Source organism: Dendrobium catenatum, unplaced genomic scaffold (genome assembly GCF_001605985.2).
Source record: "Dendrobium catenatum unplaced genomic scaffold, ASM160598v2 fragScaff_scaffold_146, whole genome shotgun sequence".
NCBI classification, from domain to species: Eukaryota; Viridiplantae; Streptophyta; class Magnoliopsida; order Asparagales; family Orchidaceae; genus Dendrobium; species Dendrobium catenatum.
The window spans coordinates 140,651-160,653 of record NW_021318608.1 but is presented as its reverse complement, the minus strand read 5'-3'; the positions used below and the strand labels follow the sequence as shown (position 1 = coordinate 160,653).

At 38.3% G+C, this 20,003-nt stretch overlaps 1 protein-coding gene across 1 annotated transcript; it reads right to left on the bottom strand.

Moving 5' to 3' along the window:
* Nucleotides 1-6,930: 6,930 nt before the first annotated feature.
* On the bottom strand, nucleotides 6,931-16,452 carry LOC110114344 (receptor-like serine/threonine-protein kinase NCRK). The gene is made up of 10 exons (XM_028700883.1): nucleotides 15,904-16,452; nucleotides 14,880-15,001; nucleotides 14,592-14,711; nucleotides 12,694-12,810; nucleotides 10,969-11,238; nucleotides 9,543-9,784; nucleotides 8,549-8,848; nucleotides 7,546-7,779; nucleotides 7,048-7,275; nucleotides 6,931-6,960 (listed from the first exon to the last, which is right to left on the bottom strand). Exons 2-10 carry the CDS (start codon nucleotides 14,947-14,949, stop codon nucleotides 6,931-6,933), a joined length of 1,611 nt encoding a protein of 536 aa, XP_028556716.1. The 5' UTR covers nucleotides 14,950-15,001; nucleotides 15,904-16,452.
* Nucleotides 16,453-20,003: the final 3,551 nt, after the last annotated feature.

The window sequence follows — 20,003 nt, the reverse complement described above, 5'->3', positions numbered from 1 at the left end:
GCCGGACAAACGTCGTCGGCGGCGTCGGATTGGGGGCGGTGGCCGGAGGAGATTCTTAGCCGGCGGTCGGACGAGCGGAGGCGGCGGTCGGACAAGCGGAAGCGACCCTAGGAAAGAGCGAGCGACGGGAGAGCGAGCGACCGAGAGAGAAGGAAAGAGTTAAAATGAAATTGCAGACGCGGGGCTCTGTGTATTAGGGCTTAAACCGGCAGTTTTCCGGCGGTTTTGACCGCCGGTAAAAAGTCACTTATCAATGGCGGTCTAAACCGCCGGTTCTTGTTGACGTCCGGCGGTTTACCGTCGGTTTAGTGACCCCCGCCCTTACCGGCGGCTTATATTTGCAAAATCACCGGTGCAGCCGTCGTTAAACTCCGCCGGTTGTGCCGCCGGTACTACCGGCGGTCCTAAAACCGTCGGTTAGAACCGCCGGTTTAGGGCATTTTTCCTGTAGTGACCCTCCCAATAATTTAAGGAATGACAATGTACATCCCTATCAGGCATTCACTCATTCTGTATAAGACTGATATTATTTATTTGTATTATGATTATGATATGTTTCTACTCATACAAACTCAATGAATGTATTGTCAACTCATTGTTAATCTTCCTATCTTTATTGGATGACAGTGTGCACCATCATCATAATAAAGTCTTTCAATATGACCTAATTGTGAGACTGCAACAATTACCCAAATTAGCAAAGTAGATGAGCACATAATCAGGGATATAAAGGAGTTGAGTTTAGCTAAGCCACTCTTACTTTGAGCTTAAGTTTGATTAATTGATCAAAATGAAGTTGGAGCTCCAACTTAATTCTACGAGTTCGAGCCCGCTCTTTTATTAGGGGTGTCAATATTTTACATAATCCAAAACCCGACCCGGACCTAACTCGGATCCGACCCAGAAAAATCCAGATTTGGGTCGACCCAGTTAGCAAATGGGTCGGGTTTTAGTTCGAATTTTTGACCCGTTTGAAAACCAAGTTTGGTTCGGATTGATCCCGCAACCCAAAGTTGACTCGGGTAACCCGTTTCCTTCTCCTTCACGACAGCTGCAGCTCGACTCGTCCACGTAAGCCATTAACGTGTTCGGCTCTTTCCCTTCGCAGCTCGACTCGTTCGAGTGCAGTGCTCGACCCTGCCGGTAGCTCGGCATGATGGCGCTGGCGTTGGCCTCGCCCGGTCAAGCCCTCCAGAGTTGTGGCCCTAGCCTCGGAGCCTCGCTATCGCTAGCCCTTCACACCTGCGATGATGCAGCGCAATACTCCCCATGTGCCCCGGTTACCAGGTTCCTTTTACTGTAGCTTTCTACAAGAATTCAGTTAGGCTTTGAGCCCCACTATCTTAGTACTATTTCTGTTATTACTAGCTTTTTATATACTTTTGCTGAGTAGTATATTCATAGTAATGATAGGTAACCTTACCATTGGGATGGGATATAAATACAATCTCTGTATTGGAGAAGGACACTTTTTACATATACAAAAAAATACAGATACTCTTCTGGGAACAATTCTTCCATGTTCTTTCTGCTTTTCTTTGGTTTCAGGTCTAGCCAGAGTCCAGTGCTGCTGCCGATCCAGGGTTGCGTCAGGTGGTATCAGAGCCAAGCAGCAGGATGACAGAGAAGGGCAAGGAGCCGGTGGTTGAAGACAATAGAAGCCTGGAATCGCTATGGGCAAACCAGGCCAACATCGTGCGACAACTGGAAGCGTTGTCCGCAGATGTGCAGCGCCTATCCGTCGAAGTTCGCCGTGAGTTTAATTTCAACCAGACAAGGACAGCACCCCAGTTTCCTCGTCGAACTCTAGCTCCGGCTATAAGTCCGAGAGCTCGACGTGGTATGGACCTTGATCGGCATAGGCGACGCATTCCCCCACCGATTGGTGATCTATCTGATTCGGAAGTTGAAGGGCATTGCCAAGAGAGATTGAATTTGGGAATCTCTGAAGAAGAAGATGACAGTGATGATAATGCCGAGTTCTATAGGCGACCGTGACGACCTGTGCTTCCTCCGAGAATTCACACGGAGTTTAAAGCCAAGGTAGATATACCTTATTTTGACGGCCAACGCCTATCCGTCGAAGTTCGCCGTGAGTTTAATCTCAACTGGACAAGGACAGCACCCCAGTTTCCTCGTCGAACTCCAGCTCCGGCTGTAAGTCCGAGAGCTCGACGTGGTATGGACCTTGATCGACATAGGCGACGCATTCCCCCACCGATTGGTGATCTATCTGATTCAGAAGTTGAAGGGCATTGCCAAGAGAGATTAAATTTGGGAATCTCTGAAGAAGAAGATGACAGTGATGATAATGCCGAGTTCTATAGGCGACCGCGACGACCTGTACGTGCTTCCTCCGAGAATTCACACGGAGTTTAAAGCCAAGGTAGATATACCTTATTTTGACGGCCATATGCACATTGAAGACTACCTAGATTGGGAGAGAGCGGTAGATAATTTTTTTGATTATATGGAAGTCGAGCCATCTAAACATGTGAAGTATGTTGCCTGCCGTCTCTGAAGCGGGGCGGGTGCTTGGTGGAATCAAGTGCTTTAAATGAGGCAAAGAGAAGGGAAGGGGCCCATGCGTAATTGGACGCAAATGAAGCAGCTGATGCGATCGCAGTTCTTACCGACCGATTATGAGCAGATTCTGTATATCAAGTATCAACACTGCCTACAAGGAAATCGCTCCGTTAGTGAGTATACATAAGAGTTTCACCGACTCAGTGCAAGGAATAATTTGAATGAATCTATGAATCAACTTGTCGCGCGCTATGTAGGCGGCCTCAAGGAAAGCATCCAGGATAAACTGCAATTGAATTCAATTTGGTCATTAGCCCAGGCCATCAATTTTGCATTACGAGCCGAAACACAGCAGAATTGCTAGTCCAAGTTCTCTTATACGAGACGCTCATTTCAGGAATTTGCTGGTGACCATGTCAAAGGGAGCTCATCGTCTGCCAAAATAGTATCAAATAGTGGCCCTCTTTCGCAGATTAAGCCCGTACCGAAACCTTCAAGAGCCACTCCAGAAACTAAGGCCCTATAGAAATCCAAATCCTCTGCGCCGAATAATCCGTATGCTCGGCCATCCACCCTGAAGTGTTTTCGTTGTTTTCAACCCGGACACAAGTCCAACGAGTGTCCACAGTGGAAATAGTTACAATTGCTGGAGAATGTTGGAGAGGATAATCAATTAAATGTTGAGGAAGATCTCAAAATCGAGGAGTTTGAAGCCGATGAAGGTGAGACTTTAGTCTGTATGATTGAGAAGTTATTATTGGCTCCTCGATTAGCTAACCCTTCGCAGCGCAATGCAATTTTCTGCACTCGCTGCACAATTAATGAAAAAGTATGTGATCTCCTTATAGACAGTGGGTGCACATAAAACATAATCTCGCGATCGGTGGTCCAGGATCTGAAGCTCAAAAAAACGAGTAATCCCCAACCGTATAAGATCAGTTGGGTCAAGAGGGGCATAGAGATACCAGCTACGGAAATGTATCAAGTTACGTTTTTGATCGGGCGACAGTATGTATGTGAGGTGCTTTGCGACATTCTGGAAATGGACGTTTGCCATCTAATTCTGGGTAGACCATGGCAATCCGACGCCGGAGTAAACTATGATGGTAGAGCTAATGTTTATTCCCTTGACTGGAAGGGAAAACGTTTGAAGCTATTACCGGGACCTCGGGATCACAAGGCAACAACCACAAATTCATCCACGGTGATGCATATAGTATCGGGGCCCAAGCTTTTACTAAGTCAAAGTGAGGATGAATCAATGTGGACATTGATAGTCACAGATGGAACTATATCCCAAAAGGAAGAACTCCCAGCTGAGATCGCCACTCTATTGGAAGAATTTAAAGAAATTTGTCCCCAAGAATTACATGCTGCTCTGCCGCCAGTGAGACACATCCAGCACCAAATCGATCTCGTACATAATGCCACACTACCTAATCTAGCTCAATACCGGCTGAACCCCAAAGAACAACAAATATTGCAATCCATCATTGAGGAATTATTAGAAAAGCAGATGATCCAACCCAGCATTAGTCCATGTGCAGTCCCAGCCTTGCTTGTGCCTAAGAAGAATAAGGAGTGGCGTCTTTGTGTGGACAGCCGGACCATAAATAAAATCACGATTAAATATAGGTTTCCCGTCCCTCGGATTGACGAATTGCTGGATAAATTAGTTGGGGCGTCTATATATTCCAAATTGGATCTCCGCAGCGGCTATCACCAGATCCGTATTCGTCCCAGTGACAAATGGAAAACATCATTTAAAACGCCTTTCGGATTGTACGAGTGGCGTGTTATGCCCTTCGGCCTATGCAACGCCCCCTCTACCTTTATGAGATTAATGCAGGATATACTTAAATCAATTTGGGGAAAGTTCTGTATTTCGTATTTTGACGACATTCTAGTCTACAGTGACTCCTTAATACATCACCGGGAACATCTCAAACAGGTGTTTGAAATCTTGCTTAAGCATCAATTATTCCTGAATCTTAGCAAGTGTCAGTTTGCAACTCCTCGGGTACAATTTCTTGGCTTCGTGGTCTCTGCAGACGGCCTCATGATGAATCCGGATAAGGTGACCGCCATTCTTAACTGGCCAATTCCAAAATCTTTTACAGAAATCTGAAGTTTTCATGGACTAGCGAATTTCTATCACAAATTTATCAAGGGCTTTAGTATCATTATGAGTCCGCTCACTGGCTATTTAAAATCAAAATCCTTTCACTGGGGTGAATCTCAACAAAACAGTTTTGATGCTATAAAAACAGCCTTGACATCCGCACCGGTGCTTGCCATTCCAGATTTTGAGAAATTGTTCACTGTCGAAACGGATGCTTCTTGTCATGGCATAGGGGCGGTACTGTCACAGGATGGAAAGCCGGTGGCCTTTTTTCAGTGAGAAACTATGCCCTTCGAGGCAAAAGTGGGCGGCATATGAGCAAGAATTGTATTCGGTGATACGCGCTCTGAAACAATGGGAGTCCTACTTGCTTCATCAGGAATTCATTATCTGCACTGATAATAAGGCACTCCAATTTATTAATAGACAAAAGCATGTCAATCGGATGCACACGCGTTGGGTAACATTTCTACATAAATTTTCTTTCACTTTGAAACATCAGTCCGGCAAAAGTAATATCGTCGTTGACGTCCTCAGCCGGAAAATGGTCCTCATCACTCAGCTACAGACTGATTTTGCTGGTTTGGTGTGTATCAAAGAATTATATGCCACTGACCCTAATTTTGCAGAGATCTGGAAGCAGTGTCCAGCACAAGGAAATATGGCTGGATTCAGCCTTCGGATGGGATATTTATTTAATCATAATTTTTTATGCATCCCTGTCTCATCGTGGAGAAATCACATCATCCAAGAAGCCCATTCGGGCGGGTTAGCAGCACATGCAGGCAGAGAGAAGTCCTTAGCTGCTATGCAATCTCGTTTCTACTGGCCTCGTCTCCGGCGTGATGTATATCGCTTCGTTGATCGATGTTTTATTTGCCAAACGTACAAGGGTGGTTCGCAGAACACCGGCCTCTACCTACCACTACCCGTTCCAGAGTCGATATGGGAAGACCTTAGCTTGGACTTTGTCCTTGGGCTTCCTCGTACGCATCGAGGTAATGATTCGATCATGGTGGTGGTCGATCGATTTTCCAAGATGAGTTATTTTGTATCCTGCAAAAAGACCTCAAATGCGCTCCACATTGCTCATTTATTCTTTCACCAAATTGTACGACTACATGGAGTTCCACGGAGCCTGACATCGGATAGGGATGTCAAATTCATAAGTCATTTTTGGCACGAATTGTGGAAAAGGTTGGGAACCAAGCTGTGCCTCAGTTCAGCCTATCACCCCAAGTCGAACGGACAAATGGAGGTAGTCAACCATACACTGGGAAACATGTTGCGATGCTTAGTCCAAGATCATCCAAAGCGTCGGGAAGACATGCTGAGTTCCGCTGAGTTTGCGTATAACTCCATGATTAATCGATCGACGGCTACTCAGAAATGCTTGAGGAAGTTTGCAAACAAATTATCAAGTCCAACAGTTCCTATAAGGCGGTAGTTGATGTGCACAGGCGACAAAAATTGTTCAAAGTGGGCGATTTGGTCATGGTTCGACTACGCCGTGAGCGATTTCCTCCGGGCACGTACACCAAATTGCATCGTCGCAAGATTGGCCCAGTGTCCGTGGTAGCCAAGATAAATGACAACGCCTACATTGTAGATTTACCCTATGATATACAGACTTCCTCCACCTTCAATATCGCAGACATGTGGCCATACCATTCAGCTGATGACGCACCAATTTTACAGAGCTCTTCTTCTGCCGGGGAAGACTGATGCAGCGCAATACTCCCCATGTGCCCCGGTTACCAGGTTCCTTTTACCGTAGCTTTCTACAAGAATTCGGTTAGGCTTTGAGCCCCACTATCTTAGTACTATTTCTGTTATTACTAGCTTTTTATATACTTTTGCTGAGTAGTATATTCATAGTAATGATAGGTAACCTTACCGTTGGGAGGGGATACAAATACAATCTCTGTATTGGAGAAGGACACTTTTTACATATACAAAAAAATACAGATACTCTTCTGGGAACAATTCTTCCCTGTTATTTTTGCTTTTCTTTGGTTTCAGGTCTAGCCGGAGTCCAGTGCTGCCGCCGATCCAGGGTTGCGTCAGGCGACCTGCAGTCAAGCCCTCACGACCTCAGCGCCTCACCCCTTGCAAGTCGCGACCAGCCGGCCCTCGCCCGTAGTGGCACCTGGTCAAGCCTTGCCCCGCGCTGGTCTCGTCGACTCGCCCACGCCCCTTAGCTTTAATACTCATCAAGGAAAGGACAACTGACTTGTGCAGATAAAGCTTTTAAACAAACGTTTTATGCTTTACTAGATATCCTAACGCGAAGGAGCAATGAACCAACAGCACTAAATCCACAAAATTAACAACAAAAATCAATCTCATAAAAACAACAGTGACACACATGCATACACAACAATAAACTGGAAACTAACCATATGGAAGTTTTCATGGAAGTTCCTCCTCTGATACTTCTCAGGAGCAATCGTGGTGAGGATCTGAACAATTTCTGTCATTGTCGGTCGAGAATCTGGGTCCCATTGGAGACATTCTCTTGCTAAATGAGCCATTATTTGCATCTCTTCCTCAGGGAAGTTTCCTTTTAAAAGAGGGTCAGGTAATTCAGTTACAACCAACTTGCTATCATTCAAGCGAGCTGTTGCCTGCCATTTCAGAAAATTTTGAATTCTAAGCCTTCAGCTCCTTCAAGACTAACACGTGTATAAAATAGTTGTAGACCAAAAACGGCTGATCAAAGTCAAAATACCAACCGGAAATCATAATACTTGTTACAAAGCTCCCATCATTGTTATTTTAGTTGGTAAAATTTCATGGTTAATAACATCAACAAAATATGAACTAAAACAAGAGAACATTCTAACAGAACATTATTTAAAATTTGAAGCTTACTGTAAGTTTTAACGGAACCTTACCCAAATCACAAGACTCTCATCACCCTTAGCTGATTTTTGTATTGGTTGACGCCCTGAGATCAATTCCAAAATAACTACACCATAACTAAAAACATCAGACTTTAGTGAAGCTTTTCCTACAATGGCATATTCAGGTGCAAAATATCCAAATGTTCCCAACATCCTTGCCGGGGAGCTTGAACAGCTCGGGTGATCATCGGACATTAAATACTTGGCCATGCCAAGGTCAGTAATCTGCATAAAAGAATACATTGAATGATGGAATGCTGTAGAATGCAGATCCAGAAAAAAAAGAAATTAGTTTCATAAACATAAGAAAATGCTAGTTCTGCCAGGAAAAAAAAATTCTCTTTCAAAACATAATAAGCAGGTTATATGTTTATAAGATGGCTCAAAAATAAAACCAGGACAAACGGCATTGCATTCTATTTAACCTTGCCCATGCTTAAGAAAAATGCATTCACCTAGTGGGTAGTTCTTTCAACAAAGATAAGATAAGATCATATAGAAAGTAAAACAAATTTTCAAACAAAGATTGAAGTGTACCAAATCACATTTACCGTATACACTTATATTGCATCTTGAATCAACGAGTTCAAACTCACAATCAACAACAACAACATCAAGTCTTTGTCCCACTACGTGGGGTCAGCTACATGAATCTTTTTTCTCCATTGTGTCATATTAAAAGTCAAATTCTTGTTTAAATCTAATAAAGAAATATCATTTCTAATATTTTCTAACCAAGTCTTTTTAGGTATACCTCTACCTTTCTTAACATAAGTCAAATCTAATACCTCTACTTACCTAACTGGTTCGTTCATTGGAAGGCCGCCGTTTTATGTGTCCAAACGATCTAAGACGATTCTCTCTAATCTTAAGTCCCAGTACGTGAGTTCAAACTCACAATCGATCAAGTAAAACTTTTCATATTTAATTTAAGAAAGGATATTAGTTACATTGAGAAAATGTAACAGAAAGTGCAAGCATAAAACAAATTTACCTTTGGTTTATAATTTTCATCTAAGAGAATGTTGGTGGACTTGATGTCACGATGCAATATCCTTGGGGCAGCTGCTTCATGTAAATATTCCAAGCCCCTTGCGGCTCCTAAAGCAACATGAACGCGAGTAGCCCAACTGATGGGTTCTTTACCATGTTTTGCATCCAAACAATCTCGTAAATTACCATTTGACATGTACTCAAATACAAGTAGCCTCTCATAGCTTCTGCTTTGATATTCACAGCAGTATCCGAGTAAGGGTACAACATGACAGTGGTTGAGCCTTGATATTATTTCAATCTGTGCACAATTCAAGTAGGGCAATATTGATTATTATTGTGCTTTTTTTCATCAGGGACTTTCGAAGACAATCAAATCATTCATAGCACTCATAGGCTTAACCGAGGAGATTATGGCTTTGTTTTGGGCAGCTTTCTTGATGCTTCTTAAAACAACTTTTTAGTACAAAAATTAAAATATGAAAAGTTTTGTACTAGAAAGCTATTTTAAGAAGCAGTAAGAAAGTCGTCCCAAACAAGGCCTATGTCAAGCAAATGAACGTCTTTGAAACTTAGGTACGGAAGCATGCATTAAAGCAATGGAAAAATAAAGACATCATCGAGCTTTTTTTTTTTAATGGGGAGGGGGCGAGATGGGAACTACTTTACAGTGAGAAATATCAAATAGAAGGGGTAATTAATATATATTTATTACAAACAAAGATATATTGAAAATTTAGGGGGGCACGTGTCCCCATATGCCCACCCCCCAAAATCCGTTCTTGCATATTAGTTTATATAAGAAACTAAAGGTATGAAATGCAATAACATAGGATTTAAATCAGGAAACCATGTAATTTGAATATGCTTCAATTTACATGAAACACATTTTGATATCAAAAGCTTAGAAACTTGCTAGAGTTTGGATGATCTCAAAAATTTTGTCAGATATAATTGTAGGAAAAATATCCATTGAAAGAAAATCATATTTTTACCTCAGTTAGAAAACCAGAATCTTCTTCTGTCTCACTAAGCGCTTTTAGTTTCTTAATGGCAACAATCCTTCCATCCAACAGTTTACCACGAAAAACATTGCTGCTCGCGCCTTGTCCAATCAGATTTGCATCGGAGAATCTATCAGTTGCCTGTTCCAGTTCAAAATATGAGAACTGGATTGTTGTTCCAGGTAAGGTGTGCTTTTCCCCTTTAAATATGACAGAAATCCTTCGTAGAAATTCTGTGGTATAAAAGTTACGTATTAGGGAGGGAAGTCACCTATTCATACTAGGAGATCGCTTGGAAGAGGACATTCAAATACAATAGCAATGGCTGATCAGGTATATGCAGACATTTTATTTTGGGTTATAGAAATGATCTTTCTTTATTAGATTTAAATGAGAATTTGACTCTTGACAGAACATAATGAAGAAAAAGAATTCATGTAGCCGACCCCACGTAGTGGGATAAAGATTTGTGATGTTGTTGTTGTTGTAAGGATTGTTTTCTTGAAAGAAAATTCAACAATGCAACACTATAAAAAAAGATAGCCAATTTATATATATGCCACAAAATTCTTATATATTTATATATCTAATATCTAACTTGATATTTACTTATATATCATTCTGGAGTCAATATCACATGAAAATATATGCATTAAAAAGTGTGTTTTACTTAAAAGGCACTAGAATTTGTCAATACATGATAATCTGCTCGAATACCAGATAATAATTAATAAATGTTACTAGAAAGAAAATATATTGAAGCCCTACAAAGATAACTGCTAAAACTAGCAAACTTGAAAAGAAAACCTTTATCGTAGAAGCAATATAAATAGTTAAAATCCAATTGTTGTAAAATTGTGATCACCTCTAATAAAGCTAAGGGCAAAGTCCAATTATTAATATGGCAATAGTACAAAATATAAAAAACAGGCCTCTAACAACCTTAATAAGAAAAGAAGGATGCCAAAAAATACAGAGCATCAACCATTATTGTCAGAAAAAAAATGCTGAAAATAATTGATCACCATAAGAGGCATAGCATTATATACATTTGAAGTTAAAATTAAGAAAAAGCTCAAAATAGTCCCCCGATTATTTATATATGATCAGATTATTCATATATGGTCAGTTTTGTCCCCGAGTACTATATTTCTCCAATTTAGTTTATAGCCCCCAAGATCAAAATTTACGAAAAAGGTGATATAAAATTGATCCCAATTTAGACTTAGAGGGATTACTTGGGAACAATTTTGTATAGTTGCGGGCTAAATTGGAGAAATATAATATTGTGACTAAATTGATCAAAACATAATTGAAAGGACTATTTTAAGCTTTTCCCTTCGAAATAAAACTCAATGCTTCAACTATTTTGAAGGCCTATGAAAGTTTAGGAAGCTAGAAAGAGTCCTCAAGTTACCTATGAAAGGGCCGAGCAGGGTATCAGTCTTATGCTGGCTTCGCAATAATGTAGCAGATCGATAGCTTATTAAGTTTGCCGAACTGTTGAAGCTTGTGTCTCTTGTAGAAGAATATATCTGTCGTTGGAGAAAGAGCTTGTCCTTTTGGCAAAAATGAAATGCAATAGAAGCAAGAAAAGCTATTGATATGATCGCAACACAGACTATAAGAACGACCATAACAACCATCCAGGTGATGTGCTTCTGTGCCGTTGAATTTTCTGCTGAGCCTGTGACAGCCATAAAGTAAGAAGTTGAGTGCCATGAAACATGCTTCATCATCTAAACATGCCATGAAACCTCGTGTCTGCAAACATGCATGCATGACTGACATGACTCACTCGTATATATATGCACGTAAGATATTTGTTACTATAGCAGCGCACGCACACAAAGAGCGGTGAGAGGAAGTTGGCCAGAAAGAGTGAGCGAGCAGGAAAAGGGAGAGAAGGGTATATAGATAATAAGAGTCAAAGTTAGAGATGCACATAGACTTTCATATGCATACATGCATGTGTGCACATAGGCACACATTCACCAAGCAACCAACCCTACATCCATATAGCATTCAAGGTGAACGTACATGGAGAAACAATTAAAATGTTCTTATACCAGTCAACAACACTCTATTATTGGGAAAACCAATACGACGAACATATAAGGTGGTCTAGCAGCAACTATACACTTCAAGGGTTTTTTTGACGAGAAATTATAAGGTTCGGACGACACCGGACAAAGAGAATAATTCGGATTTCTTCATGTATACAGTCAAAGCACAGTTACTGCAGCAGCTGCACTTTGACTGTGCTTTTATTATAGACAAAGAGAAATCCTGATGATTCTCTCTGTCCGGTGTGTGAATCTAATAATTTGACCTTTTTGATATCTTGACCATGATAAGTATTTAAAATAAACTGGCATAATGGTTAATAGCCAAATGCCAAAGTCATCTCACTAGAATCATTGAAATTTTCAATTAGTCTATTACGGAAATTTTATGATATGATATCAATGCTGATTTCAGAGCTACCATGTTGAATATTCACATTGAAATAGGCTGAATATTAGATCATATTTGGCAGCCTCAGGTGCAGTAAATCAAGAGACTTATCTTGCATTTTTTAACTTAATGCATGCCTACGTAATTTTTGAAAGGTACAAGTGAATCGCAAACATGTATGTATAAATGAGGAAAGGGAATGGCCAAATGTCCTTGAACCTGGAACTTCCCTATGAAACTCACCATCAAGCTCAATATCTTCTCTTCCTAAATGTCACGGTATTACCGCACACCACTAATCCACTGAAACTGACAGCTTAAATTTAGGGTTTGTTTGGGACGACTTTTTTACTGCTTCTTAAAGCAGCTTTTTAGTTTTTTAGAACAAAAATTTTATTTTTTGTACTATTTTGTACTAAAGCTGTTTTAAGAAGCAGTAAAAAAGTCTATCCCAACAAAGCCTTAGTACAATAAAAAAAAAAGTATGTGACAAGTCCATGCTTTCAACCCTCAAAGGCACGTGCATGTGCAGGCATGGTTGAATAAAATTTCTGGAGCCATAACCTTACAGCCTAAGCTTTCACACAGTTAGACATTAAATTGTTAGATCTATCTCCTAAAACCAACATGTGGTTTGGTTAAAATTATTTGATGTATTTTGTCTAAAGTTTAAGGTCACTTATACCAAAAGTACAGTTGCAGGATGTGAAGCAGCTGGATCTGTGGATGCTTTCAGTGGCTTGAGTTGCAAAAGTTGCACAAGAACAATTCCAGCTTACACCATCTGGCTCTCCTACTTCATCTGCCATGAATATCATTTGGATGTCCGTGAGATGCTAACATATTACAAATCATATATTGATATGACAAGCTAAATACCTGCACATGATCTAACAAATCTATACTTAAATAGTTTTATAACCAAATGATGACAACATCGTATAATGCAGTAAGTTGAATATTTCAAGGAATTTCTCAACAATCTAAAAAAAAAGTAATTCTTATCTCAGATCTATCAAGTTGCAACCTGATGTTTCTACACTTACTGGTAACTTCAATGTACTAAATTTACTACATTTTGAGAAACCGAAAATAAATAGACAAATAAAACAGCAACTGAAATCTATGAAGGTCATGACATAACGTCTCTAATCTTTTGAGTAACTTTAATGTACTATTCTTTCAGAAATACATGCTAGTTCTTGACCATGCAAAGGGTTTAAGAGGGATGGTTAAATCATGAGGCTAAGAAATTCCTTTACACCCTATGTCGATCTTGAAGTGTACAAATACCTTAGTAACCATGGACTAAATACTATTCCAAATCTGTCCAAAAAAACTATGTAAACTTACTAGGGAGGGAAGCATTGGAGATCTCAGTAACTAATATGCAGGGCAGGCATGGATTAGGCCTATTATCTTAGTGTTTTAGACATATTATTGAAAGTATTTTAGATATATTATTATAGTAGTTCTTTTCTTAGGCTTCATTTGGGACAGCTTTCTTAATGCTTCTTAAAAAGGCTTTTTAGTACAAAAATTAAAATTTTTGTACTAAAACCACTTTAAGAAGCAGTAAGAAAGCCGTACTAAATGAAACTTTAGTTTATCATTAGTCTATATTTGTTATTATTTTTAATTGTCATGGCCAATATTGTCAATTGTTACTTCAGGATAAGTTTGATTATTTATTCTCATCCGGTAGCATCTTCTATTATGAATAAAGATCCAAGAGTCATGTGATGAGTAGATTATGATAATTAAATGATAATGATGCTTTGTATAGATTCTTCCTCCGTATGGGTTATGTGCGAGAATTTTCCTACTGGTCTGGCATAGATTTCTTCTCCCCTCTTCTTCCATCTTCTCCAACTATTCAAAGCTTCAATAAATCTTCCACATTGAATATGCATCCATTGGCATCGAAACCCAATTTGTCCTAAGAATCATCATTGATAATTAAATAAGATGATGGTAATAATTGTGATGAAGATCAATTTCAAGGTGTCCATGAAGATTCAATAGTACAAATTTCTGATTTTTTGTTCTTGAGCCATCAGCCAACCATGATGGATGCATTCTTTTCTCAACGCTATACGGCTCATAATTACCTTAGCTTTTACCTAAGGTATTAACCACATGAGCCTAAGTGATGTATGCGAAGCTTATTAGTGATTTAATGATAGCAAACTTTATAAAATTTCATTGATTTGCAAAATATTTCACATGTAATTCAACAAAGTAGCAACCATGTAGTGATCTTTTCCAGTAGACTAACTAGGAACTTTGGTCACTTATAGATGAGTCAAGTTTATAATAACTTTGGTCACTTATAGATGAGTCAAGTTTATAATAACTTTGGTCACTTATAGTGAAGAAATTGTTCTTTTCCGGAAGAGAAGCATTAACACTCATGTTATAAGGCAAACGTGTTGATAACCCATAAAAGAATGAATGGTCAAGAAAAATTGTAGAATTAATCACTGTGAATGCTCGAGTTCTACCATACACATAAATTATTCTCCATTTTCAAGGTATTGACTTTCTCAATAGGAAAATTTTAATCTAAGCAATATATTATACCTGGTATGCAATGACAAGATGTAGAACAATTATAAGCGCTAGAGGAATTGAATACTGCCAGAGGATTAGCGGCACAATTGCATGCCCATTTCACCTCATCTGGCCCATTTTGGGTCCCTTCTGGCAAGAATGAAGTAAATCAATCAGATACAAAAAATATAGGTGATCCAAATTGAAGGAACTACATGCGTATCTGAGACAATTTTCATATAGAAAGAATTAAAATCATAGGGTTTTAGCAATTATTCATTGCACTTGTTGTTCTAAAACTCAAATCTTTAAACTAACCACAGCTAATGAAATTCAAGCATAGTAGACCGCAAAAGCAAATGGAAACAACTTTCGTGTGCTTTCCCATCTACTATGGTTGGCGATTCCAGGTACAGCATAAATGAAAACTCCCTCGATGGCCTGCATCCATGGAAAGAGTGATATAAAAGGAATACATTTTATACAATATAATTAAGAAAAACAAAATTATTAATTAAATTTATACTGATTATGGAATATGTTCAAATAAAGAATCAAAGGAAGTAGAGGAGGCATGTAACAATGATTTAAATTAAAAAGTAAACCAACCAAAATCCTCTACACTGGAAAATGCATACCCCTTGTTCAATTAAAAAAAAGTCATATTTTATTTTCTCCTAAATGGTTCCCTCCAAATCCTAAATGCCTTGGATGTCAAGTACATGAGAACTTGCACTTTCTCAGAGAGAGAGAGAGAGAGAGAGAGATTGTTAAACTGTGAAGTTACGTAAACACGTCTAGGGAAAGGATTAAAAGAGGAAAAGGATTCAAGAGGACAAGATTTGTTGTGCCACAAAAGATAAGTTGCATCTAACCCCAAATTAAAGAGCGCATCAAAAAAAAAAAAAAGAACATTCGTTAAACGTAAAGAAGTCTCTAAACAGCCAATGCCAACTTTAAAATGGTAAGGAAATGCCAAATAAACCATTTTTAGCACTAATTACTTTCCAGTAATTATGACTTACACAGAAGTTCAACTTTAATGATTTGTTTGACAAAAAGATGCTATGAGCACCTGTCAATGGGCGACAGACTTCACATTTCATGTGCAAATCTACAAAAAAATCAGTTCTTATACATGAAATTGGGCAAAACTTTGTGAATCAGCAAGCCTAAAAGAAAGAAGTACAAATAGAAAGGCAGAGATTTCAGCATTTGCTATAACGAACAAGGATATGGCTATAAACCTAAAAAAAAGGTTCCCAACAAATCCAAACCACCATATCTTTTCTCTCGAAAAAAAAAAAACCCATCTTGCAAACAAATTTTTTGTCAAACATACCCTTTGGAATACGCTCATGAGGTTATTTGAGAATATAATGCATCCATTCTGAGCTGCTTGAACTTGTGCCAAACAACTCAAACAAACGAAACCGATCTTAGCCGCAGTACATCCATCCAAGATCTGCTATCTTCCCATCAAAGCAAGAAGATTACTTGCTCAGTAACCTATCAGCATAAACACATTGCGCTCACTATCTCGATGCTCAGCTTCCCAACCAAATCCACAGCAAAAACCCTAAAGGATCTCCGGTTTAAACCACGAAACAAGGGCATTGACCGGAAGGAAGCAATCAGGGCAGATTTTGAAGCCAGTGATCATGAGGATGATTTGTATTTTTTAAGAAATAAGAAAATCCACACGCCAATTAGTCGTGACAAAGCAATTTCACCGCAGACCTGAAGAAGACTTTCCACCCATAAATAATCCAACAGGACTAATAAACAGCAACAGCCAGAACAAGAAGGAAATGCAATCCAACTCCTTTTTTGAGATTTGTAGATGCAGCTTTCCTTCTTCCGACGTGTAATTTCTACTTCATGAGCTCTTTTTTGCTCCTTCAACAGCGACAGATGGGAAAGAGACCAAATTCAAATTTTAACAATGGTTAATTTTATAAGGTAGAGAGATGACTGAGTGAAGCAACTTATGCCAAAGTAAAAAACAAAAATAAAAATCGCGTGTATTTATCAGTGCATGATAGCCACCTGGTGTTGACGGCAATTCTTTACTTAGAAGTGATGACGAACAGACTTTCGTTTTAACCGTTGGGAAAAACATGAATTTGAATCTCTTATTATTTTCAAAAAATAATTTTTTATTTAACTCCTTAAAATATAAAAAATTGAACTTGAAGGAAAATAGTGGTGTGTAATTTCATAATCACTTTTCAGACCTTTTTATTTGGGCTTGAATATTGCAAATAGTGGTGTGTAATTTCACTTGCACTTTCACAGAAATATTAGATCAAACTTGATTACAGAGCATATGCTTCCCCTTATGATTTCACAAAGTAATATATAGAGTATGCTTTCTCAGAATGATTAGAATGTACTTGTTAATAGCATAATCGTTATATTTATACTTATTAAAATTAATAGAATATGCAACACATAAATTTGGATATGCATATTCCGATGTCTGCTTATAAGTCCACTTTTATTTATGTCTCTCAAGATCAACCCCTATTAGGCGAAGGAGACTAATCCAACTCCTCTTATAACCCTCATTATTTGGAGAATTTATTAGGTGCGGAGTCCGGATGTAGAGATGTCCAGACATCCATTTAAAATTTGACACAATGAGGACACTTTGGTTGCGTCTTTTTTTGTGTTTGACTTGCATTTTAGTGTGCTTTGACTGCTCTTTTATTGAGCTTGTTATTGCGCTTTGACTGTGTTTTACCTACGCTTTTGATGTACTTGGCTTAAAATTTCGCAGACACATTAATATATAAAGTAAAAAATAAATCCAATTGAATATCTACGTGTCAACATTTTATTGGAGTCCGCACGTATCTCTACGTACGGACTCCGCACCTAATAATTTCTCGATTATTTGAGAGATGCTCTTTGCGATTTGAGTTCTATATTCTTTATTTTAATTGACCATATGAGCGGTAATTTTTGTTCTTTATCACTTCTAAACTATAATTTATAATCAATAAAATTCGGGCTTTTTCACTCAATATTCGGAAAAAAAAAATCTTAATTAGAAGTTTATGCTCTAAAAAAAAAAAAAAAAAACCAAACCGCCAAAGGCTAAAAGAGAACAGCTCAAACGTCCATCTAAGAAATTAAAATAGAACAAAAATGTACAGCAATTTTTTCCGAAACAACAAAATGAATGGTCCCCACTCAGAAAAGGACCACCGACCGAACCACTATTTTAAACTTCTAACAGGCTATTGGCCTGCAACGTTCCACCTATGAGTTTAAGAAAAAATAACGTGGGGCCAGGGAACGTTAATGTAGGAGCTTTTATTTGATCCGGTGAACTTACGTAGTGCTACGTCGGGTCGGCATTAAGATTGCATGCACAAAATAAGAAATACCAAGCAATATCAATAATAACGAGAAATATCATTAGGTGAAGATGAAATACCGAGTTATACCGAGCAATTCCGAGTTATACCAAAAATACCGAGAAAACTCGGTATTTTTTTATATAATTAGGTATTGCTCGATATAACTAGGTATTGGTCTTCCCAGAGCGGTATTCCTCCATATTATCAAACAATACCTATCAACACCGATCAAATACCTAGCAAAAATTGTGTAACAAGCCTCTGACCGGACGTAGATCAGAGGACGTAATAATTGTTCTTAATGTACGGGTTGGGTTCTTGGGAATTAAAAGAACCAGGTTTATTGGGATAGATAAAAATAAAATATAAATATTTTACTAAAAAAAATAAAAAATATGATGTTTTTTGAGCCGTTATGCAAATAAAATATAATTTTATGAAAATTATGAGTCTCGATTGTGGGAATTGTAATTTAGATTTAAAATAATAATAAAATTTATAAGTGCTCTGAAGCTAGTTCAAAGAAATGGCAGAGCAGTTGAGAAAGAGTTGGTATAGGTATAAGTTAGAGCTTAGCAGGTTAGAGTTGGTACAAACTACAGAAATTGTCTTATTCAGAGCCTATAGTAGGCTGAAGTTATGCCTTCCCTTCATTCTTTTCAAGGAAGAAGCTGTGAAATTCAAGGCTCTTGGAGAAAAAAAATTAAGTCACCTCAAAATTATTGAATTAAATTGAATTTTTTTTCTGTTAAAATTTATATTATATTCATATTTAATTAAATTCAAAATATTTTTTTAGATGATCTGGAGTAATCCTTAGCCTTGATAATATGATTTTTTTTAATGTTTGAGAGCCCATAGATGTCATAATTAAGTGGTTTTAAGCTTATTGGATGTGTCTCATTTAGATGTTCGATTTGACCACAAGAATGGAAGTTTTGCAGATCATTTGATCATCTAATTAATTTTTTGAAGGCTTAAATCATGTTTAAGTACAAATTAGAGTTTGGATGATCCTATATTTAATTTCAAAAATTTTCAAGTTAAATGTGCATTAAGATTCATGCTTTATTGGGTGAATATTTTGATCACGTAATACATATATCTTTTGAAACTCATTTTTATAAAAATTAAGCAGTATATATATGCATGAATCATGCTACTCATCTTTACATAATGGTTTTGTGCTTTAACTCCAACAATAAGGTCTAGCGGTCGAGACTTAACATTTATTAGTGCATTCTAGTTTGTGATTAAGATTTTGTTTAAGATAATTTTCTTATTGTTTTTTAAGATTTCTTTTGGGACGACTTTTTTACTGCTTCTTAAAGCGATTTTTTAGTATAAAAATTTCTTAAAGTGGATTTCTAGTATAAAATTCTTAATTTTTCTACTATAAAGTCATTTTAAAAAGCAATAAAAAAGCTGTCCCAAATGATCTAAAATAGCTTTCAAGTGCAAATATTTCTACCTCAAGATATTTTTATGATTAAAAGTTGTTCTAGAAATAGTAAGTAAATAATCCAAATGAAGCCTAAATTCACTTGAAATACAAAAAAAGAAATTTCGAGGTTTTTTTTTTTTCTTCTCATTTGGAGTTCTTTTGAGTACGGTTGATGGAGTCTTGCCAACATGGACCACTATAGATTTTCGCTTTGAGAGTTGAGGGAGTTAGAGCACTGATAGAGATATGCCACCAATTTTATTGTTTGAGTTCAATCGAGACAAATATAAGCAAAGCCATTCTATAGGATGTTGATGTTAGGACTCTTACATAGGAATTAGGAAGGGTGGAAGTAGGGCTGTCAATATTTGACATGACACGAAAATCCGACCCGGATCCGATTCGAAAATTTCGGGTTCGGGTCAACCCGAACCCGAATCGGGTCGGGTTCGAGTTTTCGACCCGTTTGAAAAACCGGGTCGGGTTGACCCGGAAACTCGAAAATGACCCGAAATGACCCGCTGCCCGCCCTGACCGGGGCTGACCGAAGCTGCCCGCGCGGAGTCTGAGTCTGACCCGCGTCGCTTCGCGAGTCGCATCGCGTCAGGCGTCAGCCGCTGTCGCGCGGAG